This window comes from Vanacampus margaritifer, chromosome 19, assembly GCF_051991255.1.
Source record: "Vanacampus margaritifer isolate UIUO_Vmar chromosome 19, RoL_Vmar_1.0, whole genome shotgun sequence".
NCBI lineage: Eukaryota > Metazoa > Chordata > Actinopteri > Syngnathiformes > Syngnathidae > Vanacampus > Vanacampus margaritifer.
Window position 1 is genome coordinate 12359143 of NC_135450.1, and position 20586 is coordinate 12379728.

Genomic DNA, 20586 nt, shown 5'->3' on the forward strand with positions numbered 1-20586 from the left:
GGCGCCGATAATTGTTATTTGGAGCCGATATTAGTTTTCACTGAAAGGGAATATATTGGCATCAAAATAAAAAAAAATAAAAAACTCCGGCTCTTACATTTTTTGAATTCTTAATAATAATATGGCTTTTAGGGTTTGTAAAATATTGGAGTTAAAAAAAAAAATCTTATTCAATAGACATCTTTGTTTTAAAAATCTAGCAAAAAGTTCAGGGATCTCCCAGGGGCATTAGCTTGTCTTCAAGAGTCAAATAAAAACTTAAGTACAAAGCTACCTGTTGTTGTTTAACAGTAAATAAAGTTTTCCCAAATTTCTAAATATCTGAATTCTGAAGTATTAGAATTTTATTTTCATTTTAAACAAAAACAGAAGTTGCAGAGAGTTCCAAGGATCAACAGTGTCTTTGAAAATTTAAATAATTATATCCCTGAAGTTATTAAATGGATATATTATCGGACGTATGATTCTTCAAAATGGCCGATGCCGATTATTGTCAAAATGCTGAATATTGCTGATAATCATCTCATATATTAGGACACCTTTAAATTGTTTTAAAAATATTGTGCATCATATTTCCCCAATTTAAAACTAACAATTGGATCAAAACAATTCCTCTTCTGCTTTGGCTGTATTTGTCAATTTGGTGTTCAAGTGGCTGTTTTTTTTTTTGCTGCCTGGCTTGCGCGCGCTTGCATCCTGTGCGGCTGGCTGATGCTTCCTGCCTTCCTGTTTCTGTCACATCCACCTGGGCACCTGCTGGGGCTCAGAGACAGCCATCTGTCATGTGCATGCACAGCAGAAGACCAGAAATAGTGTTTGTATGACAAGCGGTGTCACCCGAAAGCAGACGGCAGACTTGGTGCTCTCTTTAGTTTGTAAAAAGAGCACCAGTATTAGCATGTGAGGTTAGCATTAGCATGAGAGGTTATGCTTGGATGTTAGCGGGTTTGCACAAAAGCTACTAAACACAACATGCAAACTATTGTGTTTTTAAATAACTTATATGCTCCCAAAAACGTACAAAAACGTTCTATTTTAAACATGTCACCCCACCCCCCATTTTTTTTTTTTTTATGCTAGAGCAGTGTCTCTCAACCGCAGTCCTCAAGTACCCCAGCTAGCCTGTTTTCCATGCACAGGTGTTTCAAACGATCAGCTAATCAGCAAGCTCTGCATGAAGGCTGATAACGATCCTCAGCTGTGTTGGCTGAAGGAGACATGGAAAACATGCTGGATAGGGGGTACCCGAGGACCGGGGTTGTTGAGAACCACTGTGATGGCGCATACAGAAGGCTTTGATGCAGCCTCCGACCTTAATAGGTCATTTAAAGCAATGGTAGTTATTACAAAAAATGGCCAGCAGGTGGCAGCAAAGTAGATCAACTAGGGCCATGTTGCAAAAAAGCTCTTTTCCCCAGTGTTTTAAACAGATTTATAATTAATGATGAAACTTAGCTATATTCTAATGCTAATTGCTGCAAAACAGAAACAGATAGATTTTTTTTTCCTGATGAAAGAAGAGACTGTAATCTTTCTTTTAGTAGGTTCCGTGTTTTTATAGCAAAAGAACCACAATATTCTGCAGGCCTTGCGAAATCAGTCAAAATCCAGTAAAACAGCCTGGAGCGAAGGGGGTTGCTTCAGTGAAAATGGCCGTGAGTGAATGAGTTAAGGATAGACCAGCCAGGCCCATAATGAACACTTTGACGAATATCGGTATCGGCCTTTTTAACAAATCTGACGACCGATTAAAGGTAAATCTAAAACCATTTTAAACTCAGGGAACTTATTTGTTAAATTTTAAAGTTGACTTTATAAGGCATGCTGCTGACCCTGCGAACCTTTTGTTTTTGGTTGACATTAAAACCAAAAATTGGAAAGTTTAAGATTTCAGGTATTTAAAAAAATTGGGTATTGTCTAAGATTAAAAAAAAAACTTTTTACAATAAAGATGCTTTAAGACATTACAGCAAAGTAAAGATTGGCATTTGTATTTGAGTTTTTTTTTTTTTTGATGCCAATAACCCCCCCCAATGTCAGGTATCTTCCTTGGTGGAGGTCTTCTCTCTCCTGATTGTCATTCTGGTTTTAATTTGGGTGATTTTTTTGGGTGTCACTTTTCTATTTTGCATTGGAAAAGAAATTGCGTCGCCACCCGTCCTCGAATCACTGCTTCAGCGTCACCACTTCCCTCCTCGCTTCCCCAAAGAAGCCCCCCCTCATGTTTATGTATCCCCACAGCCAGCCCACGTGAACGCCGCCGTCCAATCGGGGGCGTCCGCACGCAAGGGGAGGGGCGGAGGGTGTCGATGACATCACGGCGGCTAGATCCGCTTCCCTCCAGCTGCAGGGGAGCTTCATTTTCCGCCCCGAGCATTTGTACTAAAATGGAGGCCGGCTCCTCACCTTGGTAGCGTCGGGCCTCCCTCCCTACCTCCCTCCCCCCCCTCTGCTCTCCCGCCGCACCTCACTCATGTCGACATGCGCTAGAGAGGCCAGCGGGATGGTGGCGGACGTGCCGGGCTGCAACGGGCCTCGCCGGTTTGTGGCCCTCTTGCATTTTAGAGGTGAGAGCAGGAAATGCACCGAAGTGGCATTTGTGTGTTGATGTGCCTTTGTTGTAAGTGGTGGAGTTGTCAGGTGACTTTTTTTTTTGGGAAGTTGCTACAAGTTGGTTGCTGCTGCTTATAGCAGAGCTTAAACCCAAGTGAGGAAGCAAAAAGTGTACTGAGTGCTGTTTGGAGCCCTCCCCCCGGCCAGGACTCAGGATGTCAGAGGAAGTGAAGTCAAAGCTTGTCATCTCTGGCTTGTGCGTTTTATTTTTTATTTTTAGGCTAAAATCAGTAACTTCTTATTTATTTCCTTGCAGTTATTTTTTTCTGCGGAAACAGTCGACTTATGACCTAGTTCAGGGTTTCCTGCGCACACGCTTATGTGAGAAAAGGTTAGTCGTTCCATCCGTCTCCGAATATTTCAAGCTCGCAGAAACCAAAGTGCTGTTGTGCAACGGGAGTAACGAAATAACAAAAATTTGAATAAAATAAAATAATCATTAACGGAAAAAAAATCAAATAAATTCAGTTTAACTTTCACTGAAGCAACCCCCTTCCCTCCCGGCTGTCTTACTTGATTTTGACAGATTTTGCAAGGTCCACAGAATACTCTGCTCTATTGCAATAAAAACACGGAACCTACCAAAACAACGATTAGAGTCTCTACTTTCATCAGGAAAAAAAATATAAAATTCTATCTGTTTCCGTTGTGCAGCAATTAGCATTAGAATATAGCTAAGTTTCATCATTGTTCACAAATCTGTTTAAAACTGTGGGGGGGGAAAGCTTTTTTGCAACATGGCCCTGGTTGAGCTCTTATACTCCTGCCATCTGCTGGCCGTTTTTCTAATAACTACCATTACTTCAAGCGTTCTCTTTAGTTCAGAGGCTGCATCAAAGCCTTCTGTATGCTCTAGCATAAAAAAAAATAAACATTAAAAAGGTATAAACCCGTTTTTGGGACCAAGGTAATATTTAAAATAGAACGTATTTATACGTTTTTGGGAGCAAATGAGTTAAAAACACCAAAACTAACTACATTTTACATTTACAAAACTAGCTAAAACTAAGTATATTTATTTTGATATTAACCGGAATAAGGATCTTTGAAAGTATCATCTAGCAGCAGCTAATAGAAAAAGCACCTACAGATGACGTTGTTTCTTGGTAGGTGACAATTTTTGCGTGCTTGACTTTTGGCTCCAATGTCTCGCCTTGCCTGCTTTTTCATTTCATTCAGCCGAAATGCAACGCTAGGAAAGAAGTGTGTTACATGGTGTTATTAGTTGAAAGCTAATACTAAAACTAAGCATTTTTGAAATGACTTAAATTCATAAAAACTAACAGAGCTACCCTGAAAACTACCGTAACTAAATTTAAAACTCAAAACGTGCTCCCAAGACATTCCATTAAGTCAGGAGCAATGAACGGCACCCTCGCACTCCTTTTTTTTTTTTTTTTTTTTTTTCATACAGAGTCATCAATGCTACAAAGAGGAAGGACAGCATGCAACCCATTTAACATCTGCCGGTCTGCTTGATTTGGTGAAGTCTTACATGACAGGAAGTGCCTTGTGTGCAAACTCTAAAACGAGAATCATCCTAATTTGTCATGAACACAACACGTACATGAAATTTGATCTCTGCATTTGACCCATCACACTAATGGACACGGCGCTAATGGCGCGTACTGGAAACAGGGGGCTACTTATGCTTACGTATGCTCAAGATACCACAGCCTTTTGTCCAGGTGATTGTCTTGAAATGGGGTCACCACGGTGGTATTATGACGATTCTAACCGCAGTGCCGCTTAATTTTAATTAGGCATGTTTTGGCCACCTACGTTTAAGACCCATGCTAATCGCCAGATGAAGGGAAACCTAACATATTTAAATTCCTCCACATTAGCAAGTAAGCGCCTCAATATTTAATGTTATTAGTGATTGAAGATCGTTTATGTGCATCAAGGTTGATGTTACTATCTCTATATCATGACCTCAGCTAATTAGTAGGAGTGTGCCCAAAAATCGATTCTCATAAAAATCGCGATTCTCATTTAGCACGATTCAGAATCGATTTTAAATGTCCCAAAATCGATTTTATTAAAATTATTTTATACCGTCTTGCCTTTGTCTGTGTGTGCCTTTATTTGGAGCGCTGTTCATGTTGTACCCGATTTGGCCACTGAGGGGCAGTGTGGTTCCACGTGGTCTGATACACTGTTAAGTTGTAGCCACATTAGAGAGTAGAAGGAAAAGGTCACGATCAAGTTATTCCAATAAAAGTTTTTTTTTCCCAGCGTGGAGCCGTTCTTTTAAGTGATAAAAGTGCCGCGTGTAGCGTGCTAATTAGCATTAGCGAATCAGACTGGAACAGATTATTACAATTCCTTGCACATCTATAGAGTGAAGCAAAATCATTGTCAACCAAATGATTGTGAATCAAAAAATCGTTCTTAATCGAAAATCGATTCTGAACCGAATCGCAGGGCCCAAAAATCGGAATCGAAAAATGAGACATTGAAAGATTCCCACCCCTACTAGAGATTAAAAATAAAATGACTGGCCACAGTTATTTGGGGGGGGGGGGGGGGGGTGGTTCTGCCGTCATGTACAAAACCACAATATTGTATTTTTTTTTTTTTTTTTTAATACAATGTTTTTATACAATTTTTTTTTTATTTATATAGCCAACCTCCCCACCATATTATGATAATATCGTATAACTTTTGGATATCGTCACATCCCCAGTTATTATTAGTGCCTCCTGTGAAAGTTGCTTCTCTGCACTAGCACACTTAAAACACGCAAGAACAGAACCAGGTCAGTCACTCGCTGTTAACCAGTTATCGTATCATTCAGCGTGAGCAGCGGCTGCTCACGTCTCGATTTGAACCCCCATTTGGTCCAAAGTCCTGCCAAGTCGTGACTAGACCCGCGGTTGCCATGGTGACATCTGCAGGCCGCTTGTTAATGTTAATGTAGCGGCCAGACGTCAAGTCCTGAAGTCGGTGCTGAGGGAGGTGCGGGGCCAAGGAGGGTCAATTTAGTTGAACCGAACTGTACTTTTTGTTAGTCTCTGTCACATCATCGCGTGCGCACAAGCCACGGGAGTGTGTTATCGTTTCCAAATGAAAAGGCGTAGCGGCGCCATGCTGAGGCAGGTGTGGCTCAGCAGCTTCATAATTAATCCATGCTAAATTATTGATTTAAGGTTTGATGTGTGCACCACGCCTTTAGGCAACAGTGAAGTTACTGATTAGTGCGGTTTTGAAGGGTGATGAAATCGTTAGGGCTGCGTATCGATTCTAATTTCCTTGATCGAGTCGATTTCGATTCACGTGAGTTCAGTTTGATTCGATTTTGATTTTCCCTGATTGGATTCACTTCAATTTTCAATTTCAATTTTATTCGAGACTTAGGGTCCACTTTTAAGAATCTTCAATCCGATATTGATTCATTATGGCTAAAAAAATCCAGATTTTTGCAGTCATTTAGGACGATTGCGATTTTAATCAATTTTAATCTAATAAACCCAACAAACATTTATTCAAAAATAATTCCTGTACAAAAATGTTCAGACAACAATAATGTATACTAATTCTAAATTAGTTTTAACATAAATTTAACATTCATAGTTTGTTCTTAAAGGCCACATTTGAGTAGTTGGTAGCTATCGTAAAGATGTCTTGTAAACCACCCATTCAGCATTCTGCCACATGTGCAAAATTACAACTCACAATAACATCTGGATGTAACAGAACATAAGAACAACAACTTTTAATAATCCAAAAGACAAAATTAGATTTCACGATTTAGCAAATTTTCAACGATTCGATTTTTAAAATGACGATGTAGCAAATTAATTCGATTTATTGCCGAGCCCTAATTATGGAACATCAATTCTTCTTAAACATCAAGTAAATAATAAAACTCCAAAAGAGTTAAATTCCAAATTAAATTTTGTGGAGGCAGTAACTGGTTAAATGATTTAGTTTATTAATGAAAGTAGCGTGTGATAATCACTTGGAGGCTGAGATTAAAATATTTTCACAATTCTAGTTCAATAAATGGAAATATAAATGAAAAATATTGTGAATCGTCTTTAAAGTGCAAGTTTAAGTTTATTTCATGAATGTAAGAAAATATTTTTTAATTCATGTAAATAGTAAATAAATAAAAAATTGTTCTTTAAAATTCCGTTATGAATTTATGGGAAAAAGAGATATAAAAATAATCGATGCATTGGTTTTATGAATCGATATCAGGCTCAAAAAGGAAAATCGATTCCATATCGATTATTCGATTTTTTAATTATTTATAAGCCAGCCCTAGAAATCATTGGTGGCCTTGTATGCAATAAAACATGATTCTCCTGTATTTCAAATTCTTCTCCACCATCATGCAGATGTTCCACCCACCGAGCAGGAGAAGCTCTTCATCCAGAAGCTGCGTCAGTGCTGCGTCCTCTTCGACTTTGTCTCGGACCCTCTGAGTGACCTGAAATGGAAAGAGGTGAAGCGGGCGGCGCTGAGCGAAATGGTGGAGTACATCACGCATAATCGGAACGTCATCACCGAGCCCATCTACCCTGAAGTCGTCCACATGGTCAGTAATCTCTTGGACTTGCGGGTAATAAATATGCTACCCAAAGCAGTACTGTTAATATTATAATGATAAACCGATGTGGGTTTTTTTCAAGACCGATACTGATACGATTATTAGTAGTCAAGGTGAGCAATAACCGATATTTCAAGCCAATATTCAATTACAGTAAAAGAGAAAATATTAGCGTAAAAAACAAAAACATTTTCTTTTAATTTTAAACTTTTTTTGTTTTTTTTTAATACAGCTTTGTTTAAAAAAAAAAAAATGCAGGGGTCATCAGCATGTGTTAAGCTAAATTAAACTAATGGTTTCGTAAAGTTTTTTTTTTTACTAGAAATAAAGTTTTCCAAAATTTCGACATAATTTAATTTATTTATTTATTTTTATTTTTTAAATATAAAAAGTGTAGGGAGTTTCCAGTGTCTGCATAATTTTTAAAAAAGTGGAAATGTAAATAAATCAATAAATGAAAAGTTCCCTATATTTCACTGAGCGTGAAATGTGAACGTAGCTCATTTGGGATTTTCGTCTGGATTTGTAAAAAGTTTCAAAAGATCTTCGCAGACAGTGAAAAAAATTGTCTGAATATTTCCAAAATGTCTTTGGGACAAGTAAAATCTGTGAACATCTAACAAATCCTAATGAAAAGCCTCAATTCGCAAGCATTCACTGCTCAGTGAGATACTAGTTTTATCGGCCTTCAGATTCATACAAAGGCCGATATTTGTCAAAATCCCAAATATCGGCACCGATAATCAGGCCGGCCGATTAATCGGTCCATCCCTAGTTGATACTCTCTTGGCCTTGCTGCGGTCAGCGTTGCTTCATTAGAAATGTGCCCCGGATGTGCTCGTCGTGTTTGGCATTACCGGGATAACCGCCTTTGAAGTAAATCAAAGCGCAGCCTCAATGCCGCATGACACGCAGCTGCCGACCGAGGTGCAAATTTGCCCTCCCCGCGCCTCCTTTTTTTTTGTGTGGCTTCATTTGATCCATGCGGCAGAGTGAGCCAATCATCATGAAAACGTGCCCCCCCCCCAATACTCACCCTCCACAATCAGGCTTTGAAACCCGCCGGCCGCTTTCATCATCAAAGTACAGATTGACAAACACTTGCGTGACGTGGAGACTTCGTACGCCACGTAACGCGCACCTGAGTTTTGCGGCTGGCCTTTTGGACTTAAAGTGAAGCAAAATTTCTTTAAATTTTTTTTTTTTTAAAGCTGTGTTTTCTATCTTTACATGATGTGATGGAACTTTCCTCCCTGTTTGTCCTCAGTTTGCCGTAAATATGTTCAGGGCGTTGCCGCCGTCGTCCAACCCGACGGGCGCTGAATTCGACCCGGAGGAAGACGAGCCCACGCTCGAGGCGGCGTGGCCACATCTTCAGGTGCGTTCATCAACAATGACCTCATTCACTCCCAGCCATTTTCACTGAAGCAACCCCCTTCGCTCCTGACTATTTTATTGGAATATTGTAGATTACCGGTAGTCTTTTCTTTCATCAGGAAATAAATGTATATTTGTATCTGTTGGCAGCAATTAGCATTAGCTTAACATAGCTAAGTTTTTATCAATATTCACATTCCTGGTGAAAACACTGGCAAAAAGATCTCTTATACTCTTCTGCCACCTGCTGACTGTTTTTTTGTTATAAAAAAACAAACATGAAAAAAATGGTTGTCATCGGATGTCCCCAATTTGTCAACATGGTGGGATATAATAACAGACATTTACAAAATGGAAGGCTTTTAACAGCATTTGTAAATCAGAGCCATGGTTGGTTTGAGAATTGTTGGGAAAATGGTTACAGTACTATTAAAATATTAAAATAGTATTAAAATCAAAAAGCCCAATTTAATTTTGAATTAGGATCATTTGAAAACAATTGTATGGTCATTCCCTGATGTTCATGATGCCATATTTTTTATATTGTCTTAATTATTTTTTCTTCTTCGTTTTATTTTGTTTTTCCCTTTTTTTTCATTTTAGATGGGAATCTTTTTTTTTTTGTGGAGAGATTAATGATGACGTGCATATTCTTGCATGTGTGAATTGTACCCATCTGTTAAAGTGTGAAACGTTAGAAATAAAAATAAAAATAAAAAAACGTGTAAATACGTTTTTGGGAGTGAAGGACCAAAAAAAAAAACAATTTTACACGTTTTTGTGGTTTGAATGAGTTAATCCCGTTCGCCATTTGGCCCACAGTGTTTTAATCCGTTGTTTTCCTTCAACAGCTCGTCTACGAATTCTTTCTACGCTTCTTAGAGTCGACCGACTTTCAACCCAACATAGCCAAAAAATATATCGACCAGAAGTTTGTAATGCAGGTAAAGAACTCTCCTTTTTTTCGTTTTCGGCTTCTCTTTTTGTTTTGTTGTGTTAAATTTGTGTCACTCTGCATTCAGCTCCTAGAACTGTTTGACAGCGAAGACCCCAGGGAAAGAGATTTTTTAAAGACCACCCTGCATCGAATCTATGGCAAGTTCCTGGGTCTGCGAGCGTACATTAGGAAACACATTAATAACATATTTTATAGGTGAGTGTGCACTTTTGTGAGACGCAGTGGTTCCGTTTTTTGTGTGTAATTATTATTTTTTTTAACAGATTTATTTATGAGACTGAGCATCATAACGGGATTGCTGAACTATTGGAAATATTAGGAAGGTAAGAAGGGAATTTGTTTATGGTTCAGAATGCAGTCCGGCACATTTGACTTCCCATAACCCTCTTTTTTTTTTTTTTTTTACCGTCGCAGTATAATCAATGGATTTGCGTTACCCTTGAAAGAAGAACACAAGATATTTCTACTGAAAGTTCTGCTGCCGTTACACAAAGTGAAATCTTTGAGCGTTTACCACCCGCAGGTACCGTCTTTAATCTCAGGATGCGTCTTATCAGAATCAAGAGTTTGTATGTACTAAGTATGTTGTGTTCTCTGTGTGCCGGGTTTTAGCTGGCCTACTGTGTGGTACAGTTTCTAGAGAAGGACAGCACACTCACAGAACCGGTGAGTTGGGATTCATTCTTGTAATGTTCATGTTTACTGGTTCACTTGCATTCGACCCTGCGGCTAATACAAAGGTGCGGCTTATCCATCAGATCACAAGCATCACAAAGAAAACGCAACAAAAATATTTTCCCCCAACACACATTTTTCACCAGACGAAAGCTAGACTAGACTACAGTAATTTCTGGACTACAAGCCGCTACTTTTTTCACCCTGCGGCTAATACAAAGGTGCGGCTTATCCATCAGATCCACACGGGGGTTATTATTATTATTATTTAAAAAATATATATATATTTTTTTTAATAGGTTTTAGGTGAACTAATGAATACACGCACGCACACACACACGCACATACACATGCTCACCCACATACAAAAAAAAAAAATATATATATATATGTATATATATATATATATATATGTGTAAATTTAATAAAAAAAAGGAGAGCAATGATGACATGTCAAATCGAATGAACAATACTGAGCTCTCCATAGAGAGAGAGAAAAAAAAAAAAAAGAGATCCACACGGAGGTGCACTATAAAGGAAGCACAAAGCGTCAGGCAGAGCAAAACAAACCAAGTGAGCCCAAATACAGTAGGGAGAGACAGGACAATTTGCACCCTCATTATGGAAAAGAAAGTAGCGGGAACCCGGTGCGGTAACATTAAAACACCTGCGGCTTATATGTGTAACAAACTTGAGTATTCCCCAAATTTAGCTAGCGCGGCTTATAGTCAGATGCAGATTTCAAAGGGGGTGTGTCACAGTGACAGATTAGCAGAGACGGGATTTTACAAAACCATATAATCAATTATAGAATTTTCGTCTTGTCTTTGTTCATGAACTAAAATGTTTTTGATTAAGTGAAGTACATATTTGTCTCGTCTTCATTTAGTCCCAGTTATTGTTTATTAATGAGGGTTTTAGCCTACAGTAATTTCTGGATTACAAGACGCACCTGACTAAGACGCGCTAGCTAAATTTGGGGAATACTCGAGTTTGTTACACATATAAGCCTCACCCGACTGTTAGCGCACCGGGTTCCCGCTACTTTCTTTTCCATAATGAGGGTGCAAATTGTCTCGCTCTTGTTCTGTCTCTCCCACTTGGTTTGTTTTGCTCTGCCTGACGCTTTTGCGCTTCTTTCATATTGCGCCCCCTAGTGATCTGATGGATAAGCCGCACCTTTGTATTAGCCGCAGGGTGAAAAAAGTAGCGGCATGTGGTCTAGCCCTGTTTTCGCCTGGTGAAGAATGTGTGTTGACGAAAGCTATTTTTGTTTAGTTTTCGTTAATGAAATTAACACTAGCATGAGACATAACCACCCCATGAAAATAGGTTCATTTCAGCCTCTAGTGCTATGCCAATGTCAAGTGCAGCTGGTTGCCATAACGATGGAGACCGGCACTAAGGGGTGACTACAAAGAATCCCCAAAATAATTCTAATAATAATAAAGCTTTGCCTCACTTTGATGCACAGAGTAGCATAGATGTAATGGTATAGTAAACAAGTTACAAGCAAGCTAAGAAGCTAACCCTGTTTTCATGTTTGTTTTTATTCTCTACCCTGGGCCCGTTTTTCCTCCTCCTATCGTCGCTTTCTTAATGCAGCACCTGACGGCTTGGACTTTTTCATTGTAAATTTTTTGGGGGATTAAAAAAACTACTTTTTATCTATTTATTTTCCGCCCTGTAATTTGGCGCCCCCTACACTAGATGGTGACCTAGGCAACCGTGTGACTTTTAGCCATTTATTATGGGACTGCTGAGCGTAGCAAGCAGCACATATTACTATCCTACAAAAATGGGTTTATTGCGGTTATTATATCATCTTCCACGGATTTTTCCGCTTAAATGCGGCCCGTACCGTAGATCGCACCGGAACAAATGAGGTATCAAACGATGCGGCTCGATCTGACTTGGTGCAGCATTACTTTTCTAGGAATTCCGATTTACCATGGCGACGCAATTCTCCAAAAACTCCCAAAAAACTCCCATAGGAAATGAATGGAGAAAGGGGGAGCAAATTACAGATCAAGCACCTTTTTCCAAGACACGCTGCGCACGCATACGTTATCCGACCGATACGAATTTTAGCTCATTTTGTAGGAATTTTTCCCATCTTTAGCTCAGTGTCAAAATCTTTTTTTAAGGAATGTAAGCTCTCCCCTCTGTGCGGGTTCAAAGACAGTGAGGAAACAGCAGACAAATAGCCTTCTCCCATTGTTGTGTATTGCAAGTGCCAGAGTGGAGCAATTAACTTTAGAGTGGCGGGAACAAATAAATGTACTTCCAAAAGTTTCACTTCAACTCGTCACCATGGCCACAATCTTTGCTCACTAGACATCAAATTCTCACATTTTGTAGTCACGAGTGTCTTCTTTCAGACAAACTAACTTTTATTTGGCTAAGGTGTCATTTAGTACCTTTATTTTCACTTTATGCAAGGACAAGTCGGACCAACTCGCCTATCTCTTCCATGTTAAATTCAGGTGCCTTTCGCTCTTCATTTCTGATAAATCATAAGTTTTCAACCTGCTCTCATTTGGTCATTTTTCATCCGATTAAAAAAATGAGAACATGCTCGTGTTCCCCAAACCCTTGCCGTTCTAACGCGGCATTTCTTGAATCTGTATCTCGAACCGTTAAGTCCTGAGAGGCTTTTGTTCAAGGGGTGCGTCTCTCATACAATCTCAATGGAATGTGGGGCGCGTGACGGCTCCAAGTCAAAAATGGGTGTGCGTTGTTAAAGTGACAGTGACATATTTTTAGATTATGGTTAGCTTCCACATTTCTTGACCGATTCCAGTCGTTTAAATTTTAAACTGTTCAGCTCATTACCAAAGAGTCAGCAGTCCCATTCAAAATTTCCGCGGGAATTTTTCTAGTTGATTAATGTTACACACATAGAAAAGCTACAGTATGTCATAACTCGTGTTTACCTGCTAACACGAAGACTCGCTGCCCCGCACAGACCGTAATGGCTCTATTGAAGTACTGGCCGAAGACCCACAGCCCCAAAGAGGTGATGTTCCTCAACGAGCTGGAGGAGATCCTTGACGTCATCGAGCCGTCCGAGTTCGTCAAAGTCATGGAGCCGCTCTTCAGACAGCTGGCCAAATGCGTGTCCAGCCCGCACTTCCAGGTCAGGCGCTCGCTCGCTCACACGCACATACATGCGCCACGCATCGTGCGTTTTGAACCGCCCCCGCGTCACCTCGTTTGCGTCAGGTGGCCGAACGAGCGCTGTACTACTGGAACAACGAGTACATCATGAGCCTGATCAGCGACAACGCCGCCAAGATCCTGCCCATCATGTTTCCCGCGCTCTACCGCAACTCCAAGACTCACTGGAACAAGTCCGTTTCTCATTCCTCACCCAGGTTTAAAAGAATAGCCCGTTAAATGTGACGACGTGCGCGCTTGCTTGCAGGACCATCCATGGCTTGATTTACAATGCACTCAAGCTTTTCATGGCGATGAACCAAAAGCTGTTTGATGACTGCACACAGCAGTTCAGGGCAGAGAAAAGCAAGTAAGAAATCAGCTGTTTTGTTTGTTTTTGTGTTTTAAAAGTGAAATCAACCCCCATTAAAAAAAAAATAAAAAATCTTCAAAATAATATGTTCTATGTAGCCCCACTAGTCTAAATACGGTATTAGCAAAGTAGCAAAATGGAGCCATTTTTTTCTCCTCAATATCAGAAGGCGGCCATTTTGCCACTTGTTGTCTTGTGAAAATCACATCACAGTTGCTTAGGTGTCAGGTAACAACCAATTACAGCTCAGCTTGAGAAAACAGGCGAGCTGCGGGGTTGGTCGTTGCCTGAGCCCTGCACAACTGTGATGTCATCTTCAGTCGACAGCAAGTTGGCAAAATGGCCGTCCGCTGAGATGGATACAAATGGCTGGATGTTGCTGCATAACTCGTATTCCACAAATGTCATATTAATCAGAATGTCATGTTTACACGAGTGAGGCCACATAGAACATATTATGGTCAAGAAATGTCTACGGTTGCTTTCCTCTTTAAATATGGATTTGAACATTCACTTTTGACATTGAAAAAAAATAATAATAATAAAAATGTAGACCTACATCGAATTTGTCTAAATTGCAAAATTTAGATCATCGTCCATTTAATTTACATCGGGAAAGAATAGAGGGATTCTTTTCTATATCTACTGTCCCACCTGCAATATTTTTCAGAGAGCAATGACACCAAAACATGCCGAACCCTCCTGTTGTTTGGTTCTCATGAGCAACAATAATGGAGCTTGGGTCACTTTGACCCACGCCATGTTTAATTATCCAAAAGTGTTAAAAAAAAAAAAAACAGTAAACATGTTAAGGTTCATTATTAACCCTTCTGTTGTTTGTTGTCATCGGGTCAATACCCGCTGTCTGTTAAATTTAAATAAAGAAAAGGTAATTATTTTTTTTGCTTTTGAACATAAGAAAATTCCATAAATAAAATCTAGCAATATTAGAATAAAATATACTGTATTTTTAATTAAAATGGTCATCTTATCAAAGTTTTTCTTTAAAATTTGGCAATTTGACCTACAACATTAAAGGAGGATAAAAGCATGCATTGCCCTCATTAAGTCACATTTTGAGGTGCTCTTGAAGTGCAATTTCACACTGAAATTGAGCATGTCTCTTAATGTTGGATTGAACATGCTCGGAATTGGCAAAAAAAAAAAATGACACCAGCGGCTACAAGCTGGTAGTGTATTGAAACGTTTACTGTCTGTTGTTATAGTATCAGTGTTTGTGTTTTTGTGTTGCCCCACAGAGAAAAAGCCAAATGGAAGGAGCGAGAAGAAGCCTGGCTCAAGATTGAGAATCTCGCCAAATCCAACCCGCAGGTAGTCGACATTATCACACTGGTCCAGGAATTGTAGTGTGTAAGGGCCTTTTAAACAATACTAGAAGTTTGAAAAAAACAAACAAAAAAACGCTTTCTTGCTGTGTCTCTCACAGTTTCTGACTTGCACTGACCCGGTGAGCTCCGGTGGGCCAACGGACATGGAGACGGACGGGCCGATGCTGGATGACGTCAGTCTGCTGAAGAAAACGGTAGTTGAGGAGGCCACGCAGGTAAGGCCACATGTTTCTAATCTAAGGTTCTGTCCAGGGTTATTATAGTTTTGGAATATTCATTATAGTTAGTTTTTATTTGGTTTAGAGTTTTGTTTTTTAAATGTAGTTAGTTTGAATTAAAATAGTTTTCAGGGTGTCTGTGTTAGTTTTTATTAGTTTTAGCTATTTCAAAAATACTTGGTTTTAGTTTAGTTTTAGTATTAGTTTTTGTTTTTAAAAAAATGTTGCGTATTACTTGTTACTTATTACTTGGAAAAAGCAATGCCCTTATTACGTAGCATTGCGTTTTGGCTGAATTAAATGAAAAAGCAGGCAAGGCGAGCCATTGGAGCCAAAAGTTAAAGACGCAAAATTGGCACTTGGGAGCAACGTCATCTAAAAGTGCTTTTATATTGACTGCTGCTAGATGACGTCACTTCTGTGTGACACTCGCTGTCAAACGTCCGGTTTTATTAATGAATTAATATTCATGAATTAAATTCAAGTTTATTGATCAGACTCAGGTTTATATGACAAACACACAGAACATTATAAAAGAAGAAAAATAAATAAAAGACAATTTATACCTCAACAAGCGAGACGTTGGTGCCAATACGACCAGAAATTGGATCCATATCGTACAACACCAAACTTGGGATTTGTCAGCAACTGCGCGACACCATTATGTGCACGTGAATCTATACATCAGATGTCTCATTAAACCCTCAAATGGGTTAATTCTGGCTGCACAGAACAATTCACTGGCACGACTCCACCCGGGCTTATTTTAAAAGAATCCTAAAAGCATCGTTATAAGAAACCTGAAGCTTGTGGAGGCTTACCTTTTTAAAACTTTGCCCACAAGGGGGCAGTATACAATGGTGTACAAAATATTGGAAAAAGATTTACCTTTGCAAGGTCAGAACACCAATAAAACTTCTTACACAACATATTATCTTGTGCATATAACATGTACATGTCATCATCATCATCATCACACAACAGATCTGTAATGATGTGACCTAGATATCTAACTTTTCTGCACACTTGACATATGACCCGACAGGGGAAAAAATGTCAGAACAAATATTTAGCAGTTGTTGAAATCTTGCTTTAATTTGTCTTGCAAAATCACATTTATGCATCAGATACTGAGTCACATTTGAGATATAAATAATTCACTTTTTACACTTCGGTAACACTGCAATTGTTTGCGTACTTTATCGCATTAAACATGTTGATTGATTTATGTCTGCACTTAATATGTAGTAAGATTAGATCAACTTTATTAGTTCCGCAATGAGGAAATTTGCAGTGCTGCTGTTTTTAGTTGAAGCTAAATACCGTATTTCCACATCAAATGAACTGAAGCTTTTGTTTATTCAACTGCAGAGGATTAGCTATGAATGGGAATGCTTTCATTTGAAGATGTCATAATGAAATGTCAGTGTAAGGGTAATAAGAGCACAAAAAAAAAAAAGGCTATTTGGGGTGAAGTGTTTATTTATTCAACTGGAGAGAACACCTCGTATCTGTTTGGTGTAATAGTGCCAGCTGCAGGCCACTTCCAAATCAGCTATCGTTGCGTTTCACGTCAAAATCACACGACCTCGTTGTTGACCACACACATAAGGAAGTCCTCCTTTTATTTGCCATTGCAAATATCAGGGATGTGATTTTTCCGCTAATTCGCGGAATTCCGCTTTTTTTATCCCCCCCCCCCCCCAAAAAAAAAAAAAACATTTTATTTTATTTTTTTTTATTTTTTTTTTTTTAGTAGTTCATTGTGTATGCACATGACTCCGACAGATAACATCTTCTGCTATAACAAAGACATTTGTGGTATGCTCTAATATGAGTTACTTTTCATTTGGTCATGATACAATTATTTGTTCATGAAATTTGAACTCTTCAACATTATTTATGTGTTAACTTAGTAATCACATTAGTTAGATATGATGATATTCTCAGTGATAGTTTTTAAAAGCAAAGGCAGTCCAATGTTTTTGAATGTGACTGATTTTGAGTTGACTAAAACTGCCATTTTATATGGGATATACATTGAAAATTGATGCTGTTGTTTTGTCTATTTCTTTGTCATGTGAGTGCATTGAAAGTGCCAGCGGCCCCCAGACCCCCGGCTAAATTTTCAGATAATTTCACTTTGGTCAAATCACATCCCTAAAATATTGAACACGTTAAACATTGTCTGCTCCAAATAGACCTTCCTGGACCCAGAAATCGAAAAGTCCATGCCGACATTTTCCATTGTTTCCATTGTTCAGCTGCAGAAAGACCACCGACGAGAGCGGCCGCTGATGCGGAGGAAATCAGAACTGCCCAAGGACATTTCCACCGTCACAGCCCTGGAGCTGCACCAGAGAGCCGAAGAGATTTTGACCACGCACGACGGCCACTAACGGGCCACAAATCCCGCCCCGGCCCCGGCCCCCGTCTCTCAGCCCGGCCCAGCACAGCACAACGCATCCGTTCACGCCCCCATTAAGCCCAAAGCTGCACTGGACAAAGTGGCTCTGGGTAGCCACCCATCACCTCCTACCTTCGTCTTCTCCCTCTTCCTCTTGGCTATTGTTCCTGGGGTGCTGTGCTGCCCCCTTGTGGTCGTCTCACTCAGGTTTTTCCGCGCTATTGTCTTTCTAGATGTCATGTGCTTTTTACATACACGTACACAAAATAAAAACAGGATGTGTCCAGAAAATCTTCAAATGGAGGCAAGTTTTTAAAGTACAGTATATAAGGAGATGGTTACGGCGACCTATCTCCCAAGTTCTCTAAGAATAAAAACTCTTATTTTTTTTTAGGAGAGACAGGTCGTTAAGCCTCAAATTCCTGAGAGACGCCGCCACAATGGGACGGCAGAATCCACCTGATAGTCTTCGCTTCATCCCATCGCGACCCCTCACCCCCCATCCTTCGCTCATAGACACCCCCCCCCCCCTCCCCAGGTAGGGATGACACTGCTTCACACAAGAGGTATGTTTTGTTTTCACTTTTTTTTTTTTTTTTTATAGAAAGCGCGCCTTTCTTTTTTCGCAGTGCCTTTTTAAGAAGGGGGATGTTTGATCAAGTAGAAATTTAAATGGAAAGTCCTCCAAAGCACACGCCTTGCTTAAAAGCCCCCTCCCCCCTCCAAAAAAAAACTCCCTGGGTCTCGTTAGAGGTGGGGGAGCCACTTGAACGAACGAAGCACTTCCTGATTACACTTGAACGTTTAAAAACAAAAATCTCGTAAAGAGATGTTGTCATGTCTCACCCATCGTCCATTTTGACACAACCAACTTCTTGGTTTTGTCCTCACCATTCCTGCCCCTGAACTGCTCACCCACCAACATCCTTCACCATTAAGCAGAATGTGCAAACTGTAAATATGTCGCCCGTCATCAGTATTGTCTGGTTGCTGGATGCTGTCCTCTCTCTGGAAAAAAGGCTTTAATAATGGCTCCATTTTGGAGGCTCTCTCGGTTCCACATAAGCTTTTTTTTTTTGTCCTCACAGAATGAAGTGTCTTTTAAGTATATGTCTCATTCTAAGCGGCTTGTACATATGATGTTCTATTATTTTATGTTAAAAATAAATGTTTAGAGTTCATATTTTGTACAAAATACCCCCTCCAACCTACCCACATTTACAGAATACAGAGAAAATAGTCAGATCGTTGCAAAACATTTAGAAGCCGTATAGATTTTTTTTAACTGTTTATTTTTGTCTCCAACACGTGTTGAAATCCTACGTACATAAGCTTTTTTTTTTGTGTGTGCGTGTGCTTTTATCCAAATCTCCAGTGATGTATATCTATCTATATATACAGCAAATAAAGAGAACATGTGAGTTTTATATTTTCATCCGAAGAAAAATAATCTGTAAGTCTATTGTTTTTTGTTTTGCTTCCTGGATGATGTTAAACCATTAAAAAAAATATATATTGTACTTTGCTGCCCCCTGCTGCACAGTATGCTCATAGATCCATAAAAAGTCAACCTGCCTTTCTACATTATAGTCACCGCCTGATTAAATGGTAGGTACTTCAAGCTAAATCACCATTTATGCTTAGAAATTCACAAAACAGATTTACAGTAGATTCCCCACGTTGCTAGATTTCTACTTGGTAGCTAACTGCTAACAAATCGCTACCTATCCCAGCTCTAATTAGGCTTTCCGGACGCACATGTTGCATCGTGTCTTCAGTAGCTAGCGTCATTTACCTGTTGCTTTATGTACTTAATCTTGTTCTACTTGGTTGCAGTCAAATTTGCTAGCTTTACTTGTAAAGTTGAGTTGAGCCTACTACCAGTACATCTAGCTAACTATAGGTACTTAGTGCTTTTAGTCATTAGCATTACAGTATGTTGCTAGCTCTAATTACACGTAGCCAACAAGCTAGCTTCATTCACCTGCCTTTACATATCTTATTGAATCTGTCCACTTATTGCTACCTATCGAAGCTAGCTCTAGTTACTGTACTTGCTATTTTTAATTGTATTTAGTTTATACTAAATAAGCTCACTAATTCCATCCAGGGATCGTGTCATCAATGCTTTCAAGCTTGCTTTAAATTCCGAATGTGCTCTCGTGTTTCAGCTTTTTTACGACGAAGCAGGAAAATTGTGGTATAAGTCCCTTGACTGAACATTAATAATGAGATTTAGGCTAGATTGTCTTTGACACTGTTTCAAGGTGTTGCTATTTGCTGCCTGTCCTCAGCCATTCATAGTCTCTCAATTGGCTCCTCCAAGGTCGTTTGTGTTCTTCACGTTCCTTTCACGGACAACAAGCCTCCGCTGGTACCCCTTGCTGGGATCCGCAGGCGAACTTGTGGAAATGTCTACTTTGGAGTCATCGCAGAGAGGATAAGCAGCACAGCGAGCACTAAGAAGTGTGTGTTGTCCCCATCAGCCATTTTTCCTGAGTTAGTGGGCGTGTATAGCAACTACCAACACATACTTGAGTAGTGATTCACACCAAATTCAAATTCTCTCTCTTGTTGCTCCCTGTGGAGCTCTAAAAATAAAAATTAAAAAAGTGGAATTGTATATATTTTTTACAATTATTTTTTTTAGTTTTTAGGTAAAATATTATTTAAAAGAATTCATGATTAAATAAAATAAATATTTAAAAAATATATATACATAAAATACATATAAAAAATAAATATTAAAAAAATGTCAGAGTCAAAAGGTAGATGAAAGGTTTTTTTTAAATTACCTAGAAATGTCCAAAAAGTGATTACACAATGCCCAAAAAGGAAGAGGAAAAGCAGAAAATCCCCATAAAATGCAAGTGAAATTGCGAAAAATGTCAGAAAATAG

The 20586-nt window shown here is 39.2% G+C and overlaps 1 protein-coding gene across 2 annotated transcripts in view; it reads left to right on the plus strand.

Moving 5' to 3' along the window:
• The window catches only part of ppp2r5cb (protein phosphatase 2, regulatory subunit B', gamma b), a 30014-nt gene extending 10808 nt beyond the window's left edge, over window positions 1–19206 (plus strand). For both annotated transcript variants that reach the window (XM_077552651.1, XM_077552652.1), the window contains exons 4-16: window positions 6960–7159; window positions 8439–8549; window positions 9400–9492; window positions 9571–9701; window positions 9770–9829; window positions 9921–10029; window positions 10119–10172; window positions 13150–13320; window positions 13407–13534; window positions 13609–13710; window positions 14973–15045; window positions 15161–15277; window positions 17545–19206. In XM_077552651.1, coding sequence (XP_077408777.1) covers window positions 6960–7159; window positions 8439–8549; window positions 9400–9492; window positions 9571–9701; window positions 9770–9829; window positions 9921–10029; window positions 10119–10172; window positions 13150–13320; window positions 13407–13534; window positions 13609–13710; window positions 14973–15045; window positions 15161–15277; window positions 17545–17679 — 1484 coding nt within the window. In that variant the 3' untranslated portion in view covers window positions 17680–19206. The remainder of the gene's footprint in view (window positions 1–6959; window positions 7160–8438; window positions 8550–9399; window positions 9493–9570; window positions 9702–9769; window positions 9830–9920; window positions 10030–10118; window positions 10173–13149; window positions 13321–13406; window positions 13535–13608; window positions 13711–14972; window positions 15046–15160; window positions 15278–17544) is intronic.
• Window positions 19207–20586: the final 1380 nt, after the last annotated feature.